At 41.9% G+C, this 11,597-nt stretch overlaps 1 protein-coding gene across 1 annotated transcript; it reads right to left on the minus strand.

Moving 5' to 3' along the window:
* Positions 1-1,962: 1,962 nt before the first annotated feature.
* LOC117752727 (RUN domain-containing protein 3A-like) lies at positions 1,963-9,070 on the minus strand. The gene is made up of 11 exons (XM_034570323.1): positions 8,659-9,070; positions 6,212-6,327; positions 5,843-5,970; positions 4,981-5,066; positions 4,805-4,894; positions 4,634-4,714; positions 4,272-4,437; positions 3,833-3,990; positions 3,559-3,678; positions 3,296-3,390; positions 1,963-3,198 (listed from the first exon to the last, which is right to left on the minus strand). The coding sequence occupies exons 1-11, from the start codon at positions 8,736-8,738 to the stop codon at positions 3,056-3,058; spliced, it is 1,263 nt and encodes a 420-aa protein (XP_034426214.1). The 5' UTR covers positions 8,739-9,070; the 3' UTR covers positions 1,963-3,055.
* Positions 9,071-11,597: the final 2,527 nt, after the last annotated feature.

The following is an 11,597-nucleotide window of genomic DNA, read 5'->3' on the forward strand; positions in this document are numbered from 1 at the left end:
CTGCGGGTTTAATCAGGGGGGAGGCGGGGTCCCCCAGCGGCCGATCTCACTTCCCATTGGTTGGCGGAGACCCCAGCTTTGATCCTATTGGACAGTCCGCCGTCAATCCGTCAGGCCTCTGGTTAGAGAAACTTTGCTGTCACCGCCCACAGGTCACATCTTTTACTCTCTAAAACTTAAACTTCAAACTTCAGATTCTTCAAACTAACTGTTAAACAACACAATTAAAAGTTTCTCAAATTCATTTAACACTACTGAAAGCTGATGAAGCTACCGAATTTACCATTCATTGTACTTTACTGTGTTTATATTTTTTTATATTTACACTTTCACAAATACACCACAGCAAATTCCTTGTATGTGTAAACCTGCCTGGCAATTAAACCTGATTCAGATTTAAGGTAATTTTAAGTGATCTTGATCCTGCACATGTATTAAAACTACATATTATATGTGGTGGAACACAAACATATTCAAATATAACTAACAATACCACAGTATAGAAACACATGTATTCAAAACAATGCAAATCTATTACCATTATATACAAGTAAAAGTGCTAATGTATGAATGTCCAACTGTATTATTGTTATTTTGTTTTAATGTGTGAGCATCACTAAAGTTAGGGCTAGTTTAACGATATACAATTTTTGTTTACAAAAACATGTCATCATTTATTAACTTGTAATATTTTTAAATATATAATTGAAACACACAAAAACCACCGGTATGGTCCTCTTAATAACTTCATCATGATATCCTGAGGCCTATTAAATGACCCCAGCTGGGTGTGTATGCAGCGTCTGGGTGGACTGTGAAGTGGTTATGGGTGGTGTGCGAGACAGTGTGCATTTAAAGAGATAAATGTCCAGATTCTGCGTAAAAAGGGAGTGCCAATGGTGGGACAGGAGATGGGGCCAAAGATAACATGACACGTCCTTTTACAAACAGATCTGTGGGCTCCCAGTGTCCACTCACAAGCTGAACTGGCCCAGAGTTACCCCATGCAGCCCACGCTCAGATGACATGCTTGTGTGTCTGGCGCAGCTGAATGGGAGTGAAAGTGCTTTATCACGAAAGGGTGAAGTGCTGAACCATGTGTCCAGTGGCCTGCTCATCTATCTCGTGCAACTGCACCCGGCAACTGATGTCACCGTCACACAGCAGCCAAAGATAAAACCCAGTAACGAAACCAAACCTTTTTCAACCCCTCAGTGTCCATTCATTTACAGCCGGGCAGTTAATTGGACAGTATGTCGATGTGGAATGTGTCTCCTGCATAAAGCTTTTCCAAAGGAGCTTCAGCCGCTGTTTGTTCAGCTCTGTGCATTTGTCTGTTTTAATGAATGAATGATCCTGACCTATGACCCCACGTAGGCCATTTTAAACCCATTTGAAGAGACACAACGTCGTTCTTCTCAAAGTGTAGCAACAAAGAGGAGGCATGAGGACAAAAAGTGACCGAGGCACAGGGGCAAAGGTCATGTGCTCTTGGACCTACAGTTAATTTATTCATTTTTTAAACTTGTGTCAAGAAAAATAAGAGAAATTGTATAATAAATAAACAGAAAAAAGTATTATTTACAAACAGTGATAAGAAAAAAAACACCTAATGATTTAATCTACATATTTGAAAAGGAGCGAGAATTACAAACTTACCCCTTCTCCATAAGTCATTGATTCATAATTATCTTATACTTAACCAGCTTCCTACATGTCTATAAATATGTTGTTGACCTGTGCTCTACATTGTATATCATCTACAAATAATATATGTAGAGGTGAAAGAGCGCCTCAGTTCTCGGGGCGTTTGTGATTTCGAGCATTGCTCCTTTTCAGCGGTTTTAAAATTCCCACATAGACTCACTACTATTGGTGTAAAAGAGGTGTTAGTAGCATCAGTGAAGCATCAGTAGCATCAATGCTAACAAGAATACACATCCAATTCCTGCCAGTATTTAATGTTTCAAAAAAAGGCAGTTTTATTGCAGATTTAAATAACACAACATAACCCAACTCTCACCAAAACCGCATGAGATTGCAATTTACATGATGCTAAAGTATATTGGTAAGTACTCCGTGACATAAAATGAATTACAACACAAAAAAGAAACGATCACAAGGAGACACAAATTAAAACAAAAACCTGATGACACACACGCACGTTACACATTCACCATTTCTCTCAAACTATTCTATCGAGCCAGGTTTGTAGAAAAAGACAATGAAAACATTCACGCTGCATAGTCACAATGCATTTTGCATTTGTATGCAATAGATATTACATCTTTATTTTTTTTATGTTCAAATTGTAGTGCCCCTGCAAACCTTGGTAACCTCACAGATCATTTGTGTCACATCCCCAAAACCTGTATCTAACCTACTGTATGATTGAATAAGGTCTATACTGGCATTCATCCTAACATCATAAAGCTACGTCTGTTAATTTTTATACAAATTCATACAACCTGTAGCCACATGTTTGGTTCGGCACATCAACAACCTCCTTTTTTTTTTATCTCTTGTAATATGGCAAAACATTCTTTCTGTTTCCTAAAACAGCTCAACAGACCTGCCTGTATTTTGCAGCAGACACACTGACAGACTGATAAGACACTGACAAACAGACAGGTACATACAGAACAGCCCCTACAGTGAGTTTGGATGAGCGCGACCAGTACAGATGCATTACCGCCATTGCACAAAATCAAGTGTGGTGATGCAAGAGAGGTCAAACATGAACCAGTTGTTTGCATTCCAGGAGGCTTAATCATGTCAAGACAATGAGAGACAGTGAAAGTGAGGGAGGCCGTCGGGCAGCACAGCAGCTGATCCCTGCGTCTTTGTTGGGACAGTCCCAGACGGGGGAGGCCACTCTTCCTCAAACGCTTGAAAGGTGAAGCTAGAGAGAGTGCTGAGCTCGGAGCGTAAAAGGTAACTGGACGCACTCGAGGGTCGCGAAAAGACAACGCGTTTGTCCGCCTACCAAAAGTCCTCTTTTTGTTTTTTGAATTGTCTGTTTGTTGAGTGGTTGGCAGTGTTTCTTTGGCGCCCCCTAGCTGGGAGAGAGCGCAGGACTGTTTTCTGTGCTGATGTTAACCAGGCACTCAGTGGACTTGAGGCTTGTTAGAGACTTGCAGCTCGGGATCGAGGCCAAGGACCCACACAGGCCCATCATGGAGGGGGTGTAGTCCTTTTCTGGAAGGGGTGGGACGGACATAAAGTCAGTTACTCACAGGTTAACTCACAAAAACACAGTGTGGCACAGTCACTATATCACTTTGTATAATGTTACCTGTGCACCAATCTCCGTTCTGTTTCCCCATCCTCTGAGAGTCTGAATCCAGGCTGAGCTCCACTGACAGCAGCTCCGTGCTGGGGAAGCTCCTCCTGCAGGAGAAGCAGAAATGAACAATACTTGATGCAACATCTTTGTCTTAGTGTGTAGTGTATGAATTTATTTATTGTTATTGTCACGAAGGAGCAGAAATCCTCCATAACCCTAAACAACTGATCTCCATGTGTTGCATGTGAGATAAGTTACACCAGGAGTCAAACCTGCGGAACAGCTTGACGTTCTCTTGGTTGTTGTACGGCTGGAGTGCCGGCCACTGGTTGATCAGGGGTATCGAGAGGTTTTTGGCCAGATGATTGGAATCACATGGAATCAAGCTTGTCCTGGGGATCGTGAAGGAAGAGCTCAGCCATGTTGAAGATATTATAAAGAATTTATCATATCCAGACTTCTGGATCAGCCATGCCTCAAACGTTTTACTGTAACTAATCAGCTCTCCAAAATCTCATTGGGACCGTTAGTGTCCGTTGCACTCACAGCTGCTCCTGAAGCTCCAGGACGATGGCCTCCAGCTCCTTCTTTTCCAGATGGCTCTGGCTCTGTATCTCCTCCAGCCGGATCTTCAGCCTCTTGTTCTCCAACTCCGTGTTCTTCAGCTGGGACTCACGCAGGCGCACAAGCTCCTCCAGGTAACCCTGACAACACACATCCACGCTGAGTGAAAAGAAATATCCACCCTCAGCTGATGCATTTACACTTGATTGTGTTTTACAAATGAAACAAGATAGAACTTGTTAATCACTTTAAAATGATTGAAATGTTCCTTTAAGAGATATTTTCATTAGTATATTCAAACCATAGACTGTATATAAAGATGGACAACATCTGTATCCGAGATTCCAGTACGAAGTGGAGCCCTGTCGTCCATCTTTAAACATCGATTCTATAGTTCAAACATCAAAAGATGGCCGCCTACCTTCTGAGCGTTGACAATCTTGAACCTCTGCTCCATCTTGCGACACTTTGTGCTCCAGCTCTCCTGGTCAGTGACCAGGGGGACGTAGGGGTGATCGGGGACGCTGTCATCGCTCGTGCTGCTGTCGACACTGTGCTGATCGTCATCATCACTCTGGTAGTCGTAGCTTCAACAGACGAGGACAATTATTTCAAAAACATCCAGTATCTAGTTGACTTAGTATGTAGAGGTTGTTATGAGAGTTATTCCTGTGAGTGGTTATTGTGACATAGAGTGTAAACATTTGTTGGCAATTGAAAATGTGTTATTTTAAATATATACACTACTAGATGAGTATTTATCTACAGTGTCAATGAAAATACCTTTGTGTGAATTTCAAGTACGGTGTGTAATCGATCACTGCTGCAGATTTTCCGTCCAAGGCCTCCCCCTTCAGACAGAAACTGTGGAAGAGAAATCAAACAGAGGGAATAACAATTAAAGACAAACAACACAATCAAATGTAAATGTTTAAAGGTCAACTTCAAGGTCACCTGAAGTCTATGGCTCCGAGACCTATGAGCATCCCCGTAAGAACTGTGGCTTCCTCCCTCAACATGATGGCTCCTTCTGCGTATAACCTCCTAAAAGAAACAGGTACGAGCTGGTGGGAACATGGTTCTAGTGACGATGTGGTGATGCAGCTGTGTAGTTGTTAGGTGTCTCCTACCTGGTTGTTCTGCTGTCCCTCAGAGCAGTAACGATGTATTCAGACAGTCTCTTCTCCATCAGGGCGACTCTCACCCAGGCTCGGCCCTGCAGAGGTCACCAACGTGTAAGAAAAACATCTTCACAAACAAACCGAAATATCTAGAAATAATAATTTATTTTTAATATATTGAGTCCAAGGGACAATTGGTCTAAATGTGAGGAAATTGTCTGAAGGCAGAATTCAGATATCATATTTAAGAGGCCAAATACTTATGTTTTGTGAGGACAACATGAGCTTTGATTTCCTAATCTAATCTTAATCCACAAGTAAATATCTGTGCAAAATTTGAAAGGATTCTCTCAAAGTATGGTTAAAATGATGCGTTCACGTGGCAAAAAATGGACATCGTAGGTCACAATGACCTTGACCTTTGACCTTTGACCACTAAAATTGAATCGGTTCCTCCTTGAGTCCAACTTAATGTCTGTACCAAATTTGAAAAAAATATATCAAGGCGCTATTGAGATATCGTGTTCACAAGAAAGGGACGGAAGAATGGACAACCTGAAAACATAATGCCTCCAGCCACTAGGTGTCGCCAGAACGCAGGTACAGAACCGAATATTAAAATATGAAATTTGCTACATTAAACTAAATTGCTGTAGCACTGAAACAACTCATTGAAGTAGAGTCTAGAAAAGAGAGAGAGACTAATTTAGCTAGAACAGTTTATGATCATTGTCTGATGAAGAGATTCGAGCATCATTGCTTTACTATATGTGTTGAAACTCTTCCTCCTTCCTCCCTCTCTTTGCTTTTCTTTATTAATGTCACCATTTATACTATCGTCACTACCGTTATGTCGCTATGTGAGACTTGCCTTGGCTCGTGAGGTGCTGATGTTTTCCATGCTCTCGATGCTGCTGATGCAGCTGTGGGGGACTTTGGCACATGCCAGGCGAACGTAGTCCCAGTAACTCCTCTGTCCATCGAACCAGTTGCCAGAGCCTGAAGAAAATATGTAACATGAGCACAGTATTTTAAATGTCAAGCAAACAGACATAACAGCAATATTGTTCCAATTTATTTTCAATTAACCATTTTATTTGATTCCACTAAGAAATAACGAGAATCAAGAATCATCTCTTGCTATAACAGATTTGATACTGACAAACTTTCTCTGAGAATGATTTTGATATCGAGTTGTCTTAACATGTCAGTCTATTATTCTTCATTACGGGATAAGCACCTTTGAATCGGTGGCTGAGGATGTGCTCGAGGATGGCGGCGAAATTGATGAACTCCTCGGATGAATCATCGATGGGCTCGGCTGTGTATTTCTCCAACAGCGTCTTTACTGAGAATCTGTGTGTGGTGGAGAGAGAGAGAGAAACAGAGGCTTTAAACAAAGAGTGTGGTTCCCTGTAATAAAGTCATGATGGGAATTCATTAGTCAGGGAACAGATTAAAAGATTATTGCTTTTCTTTCTTCACAAGATTTAAAACTATAATCACACTTTTTGTTATATAAACTCATTTGGTGAATAAATTAAAGTCTAATTTAATTAAAAAACAATAATTAAATCTATTGAGTGTGAATCTTAATTGTATTTATCAATGTCATTCCTTTGTGTAACTCTAATGTGAGCCCTCACACTGAGCCATCCATTTCCTGCTCAGTCCCATTTTTACAGCCAAGCCAGACGTCATCCATCTGTGAGGAAGATGAGCTTTACAGGAAGTGGCCTCATGCTGTAATATATGCATCACGTACCATAACCTTATGTTCTGTGATAGTTCTATGTTTATTCCGGGCTAAAGCTCGTCCTTCTCCTGAAATGACCACTCCTAAATATTTTCCTGGAGACTGAATAATTCATCGAGTCTGTTTGCTGCAAGAACACCTGCCAAATGTTATTTGTTGGATATCCTGTGTAGTTGAAAAGAGCCATATGGAGCAAATAACTCCAAGTAGTCGGACACAACCCTGAAGCCGGCACAAGAATAATGTCAGATATGCTGACAATTCATTATCTCTGCCAAGGATGTTATGTTTTAGTCAGAGATTGTCTGTTTATAGCCTTTTTCAGACAATAACTCTGGAAAATGTTTAGAAAATTGGCTCTTGACAATTTCCATGTGAAACATATGAGAACTTCACAGTACACACAGTCAGTTTGAGGTGTGTGTGTGTGTGTGTGTGAATAAGACAATGCTTATCCTAACACAAGCCACTGAGGCAAGTGATGTCACGCCCATTGTTCCAAAGGCCACAATGTCTCATTCAGCTGCTCCGACTGAGGCCAGATACAAGACAATAATTGGCTGACTGACCTCAAAGCAAGAGACAATCCCCTGTGTATTCAGTGTATCAGCACTGAGACGTGACACACACACACACACACACACACACACACACACACACACACACACACACACACACACACACACACACACACACACACACACACACACACACACACACAGTGGATCGGAACATACGGTGTGACTGGACCTTGCACTCATACGACTTGGGCTTCAAACTGTGTTTAAAACAGACTCATGGAACAAACTTGAGTTATTATTAGTATTTTTTTTAAATCAATGGCTTGAGTCATGGCTGAACATTCAGAGGAAACAGGAAGTGGAAAACAAGGCCATGAGAGCAGTGAGATCAAAATAAAACCAAAACAATGAGCTGAAGGAAGATAATGCCGAGCACTGCCGAGTCAGGTGAGGTTATTTTTTCACAATAAACCATCTGATGGACGACGTGACAGCTCCCTGAAAGTGAAGCCAAATCACCTTGATCGCCCCCTGCTGGCTGGCTGGCAGCAGCATAAGTCATAAAACCTGCCTCCTCCATGTTAGTGGATGGGAAATTTTAGGTAGTTATTTCTGTTTGTTGGTTTATTTGTTAACAGGATTACACAAAAACTACTACACTGATTTCCGCCAAACTAGACAATAATGTGTAGGACTGTTACTAACTGACTGTGGGTGTTTATATTTGGAAACAGAGGTCATCCTCAGCCACAGAATAACATCTGCTGTCTTTTCTCAAGGTCTCCTCCATCTCTGCCTGAATAAATGCACGTGTGCTGGATCCCTACATGAACACATGCTGCTCTTTAGTGAAAAATATCTTTACGTGTGCACTGAGAAGTTCACAGGCGTATATATACTCATGTAGGCTAAAGTAAATAGCCTAGTTTGAGCCAATGACCTGACAAGCCTCACACTTGCCTCCCTGCACTGAGTCCCTGGGGTGCCAGCCAGTCCTTGCCCCAGGAAGGTTGTCGTCATAGCAACCACGCCATCAGCTGGTAGGAAACACATCAACCCCTGACAAGGATGACAACGCTAAACTCCAACACTGTCTGCGTAACGTCATATTTTACGTAAAGAAAACCCAGCAGCTGTCAAATAAGGTCCTTGGTGCACATAGTGGCTTCATGGGCTCATTCTAATGACTTATTATAGGGATGACATAGGCATGGATGTCAGAATATGTCACATAGACTTTATATATGTTGTCTGTGGTGAGAATTAAACACCAAATCCAACGTTTTTTTTCTTATTAATCCCAGTCACATCACACATGACCACTTAGAATAAACATCTGGACCAATCAAAGCTCAGCAGCAGCAGCAGCAGCAGCAGCAGCAGCATCCTCCTCTCTGACGGGGAACTGACCTGCACACGGTGATGAGGTTCTTTCTCTCCACCGCCACGTTCCTCACCGACGCTTTCTTCGACACATCTCCCGTGGCCATCGCTGCCCGCACACCGCCGGGTGGCAGGAGGAGTTGGAGGAGGAGGAGGAGGAGGAGGAGGAGGAAGAGGAAGGGTATGGAAGGACCCCTCCCTGTTGGCGCCCCCCCCCCCCACACTCACTGCTTCTGGAAGCCGGAGAGGAGGATGCGATGTGCCGGCATCAGAGCTGCAGACAGGCGGACACAGCTTCATGCATCACACGTCCGCACAGTGTTGTTCTGCTTTTTTATTATTATTCCTCTAAAATACACAGACGAGCCACTTACATCTGTTCTCTCTCTCTCTCTCTCTCTCTCTCTCTCTCTCTCTCTCTCTCTCTCTCTCTCTCTCTCTCTCTCTCTCTCCCTCCCTCTCTCTCCCTCCCTCTCTCTCTTCCAGCCTCTCTCCACCTCTTTCCTCTTACATCATCGTGACGTCACTGGATGCTCTCCCATCATGCAATGTGATCATGACAAATCATCTCAGCAGCTTTACTGACATGCAACTTTCACAGCTTTAATATGTGTCTGATGTACAAGGACTTGAGTTATTGTGCCAATGAGACACACAAATACACAAATGTCCACATCAACCCTTTTTAATCTATATTTATTGAGTGTATATACAAATATAAGTTACAGTAATGTGGTGTATAATTATATGTTGTATACAAAAAATATTTCAGGTGTATCTGTCCATGAAAGAAGGTTTTGTACCTGTAATTTCCTTCATTTCTGGGTAAATGTATTTTCAGTACAATAAGGATGATATCATCGACACCATCATCATATTAAATCATTTCCTCCTTCTGTAATTTCCCAGCCTCCTCCTCCCTCTCTTCTTTCTCTTCCTCTCGCCGCCTGAAGACGTTGTTGTTGTTGTGTATTGAAGTTGAACTCAATCAGTTTTGAAGTGTCATTACAAAGCTCGTGGAGACGCCCTGGTCTTTTCCTCTCTAATGAGGTGACAGCTGGTCGGCCACCATGTGTTTGGGGGGTTGGGGGTCGTGGTCTTTTTGTCCTTGTGCAGGAGGAATCACTCATGCATATCTGTCAGTGCTTCAGTGCTTCATATTCATGTTTCCTGTGAAATTGTCAACCATTGTCTCTGAAATGAAAATGAGCAGATGATTCCCACTAACCTCTTCTTCAGCATCACGATGGTTTGCTTTGTGAATGTAAATTCCCCCTAAAATAAATAAAAATAACTGTGCACTCATTTTTATTCCTTACAGGTGACTACATGTTCGCTGAAGGTCAAGAGAGGCCACGCTCTTTTCATATACAACATAGTAGTAGTTGCTTTTCGACATTTTAATGAAGAATTGTTACATATTATATATTTAAACAGAAAATAATTTAACCAATAACCATTTGTCCACGGCTCTACACTGTTCTCGCTTGAAAGAATATTGTTTCTCAGTCTCAGATTGAATATATGACACAGAAACACGAGTAACTCAAGAAAGTCAGAAAGTCCCATTATCACAGTCAGTGTCAGTCAACATTGATTTACTTCACCACTTTGTGTGCTTTACTCTAAACCTGCACTCACATCATGTATATTTCAGCAGCCGGACTGTAGCTGATATATCTTTCTACTCTATGTCATTGTCAACCCTTTGCACTTCTTGTTCTTGCCTTTTCCTTTATGTTGGTGATCTATTCCATCTATTATCATCTATTATCAGCGTCAGTCTGCAGTAGATCAAAATAAGTTGCAGCTGCCCTAATGGTTTCATGCATGTTTTGCAGTTTGAATTAGTGACTTTCAGGGAGATTGAGTGTATGTTATATTATTTAAAATATCTGATATTAGAAAATAAGAAACAACAAACAAAGCTTTTTTTAAACACAGAGTTGAGAAGTCGAATGGAAATCAAGTCCATTCTGCTCAGTCATTCAATTCACTTTATTCAAACTCCGATTAAATATTAAATTATTATCTTACACTGTACATACCATACAAACACAGAACAGTAATGTGGATACCTAAACTCTCCTAAAATATTGACAGGCCCACTTTCCGGTCTGCTCATCTTGTGAATTCCTCTGCTGCAAGTTTGTCCGTCACAAACAGCTCAGGTGCCTCCTGCTCCGAGCCGAGGGCCCGAGGGGAGTGTGTGAAATTCTGTACGGTGTTGTGAAGGCGTTTGGGGCAGAGGTTACACGGTGGGGGGAGTTTGGCTGGTGAGGGGCAAAAGGTTGGTGCATCAGCCCTGAGGGTCCTGACAGACTGATGCATGGAGCTGAGTCGACAACATTGGACAACAACAAAAGGTGCAAAGGGTCCCGGTCTGTCTAGACGTTCAAAATAATCAATCTGGCACAGTTGGCTTGTTGGGGTCACCGCTACTTGACAGATATTTAGAAAGCTCATAAATGTGTGGCGGGAACCTAGAGGTCAATATTTGGAAAAAGGGAGGATTGTCACACACACACACACAAGTGCAGTTTGAATTAGGGTCAGCCAGTCTCGCATGGAAAATCCAACACAGGAAAGTCGAGGCGGAGAAATAAAAAGATCTCATTGTCTAAACATCCAGGTCTGTCAGGTCTGTCCTTTAACTCACCCAGCATCACATTCCCACACATTATTTAGATTCATTTGTTTTTTCCACATCGTTTAAAAGCATTACAGTCGCCTTACGTTCAATCAAGCTGCACCAAATTTCACACACTCATAGATATCACTTCCCTAAATATGCCAGATTATTGTTTATGAGGAACCATGAATACTTTTCTGAGAAATCAGTGAAATGTTGAAAAACGCAGTCACTTAAAGTGTTCGCAAAGGAAAACCAACACGGAGGATTTTTTGCAGATGACCTTTCAATTCAGACGAAGCCAGGCAATCCATTGGTATACGTGAGTCCAAGC

Source organism: Hippoglossus hippoglossus, chromosome 19 (genome assembly GCF_009819705.1).
Source record: "Hippoglossus hippoglossus isolate fHipHip1 chromosome 19, fHipHip1.pri, whole genome shotgun sequence".
In the NCBI taxonomy this organism is placed as follows: Eukaryota; Metazoa; Chordata; class Actinopteri; order Pleuronectiformes; family Pleuronectidae; genus Hippoglossus; species Hippoglossus hippoglossus.

Coding starts and splice junctions, on each gene's coding strand:
- LOC117752727 (XM_034570323.1), bottom strand. CDS start 8,738: ATGGCCACGGGAGATGTGTCGAAGAAAGCGTCGGTGAGGAACGTGGCG. Junction 6,328..8,658: donor AACCTCATCACCGTGTGCAG/GTCAGTTCCCCG, acceptor CACCACACACAG/ATTCTCAGTAAAGACGCTGT. Junction 3,679..3,832: donor CTGGAGCTTCAGGAGCAGCT/GTGAGTGCAACG, acceptor CACGATCCCCAG/GACAAGCTTGATTCCATGTG.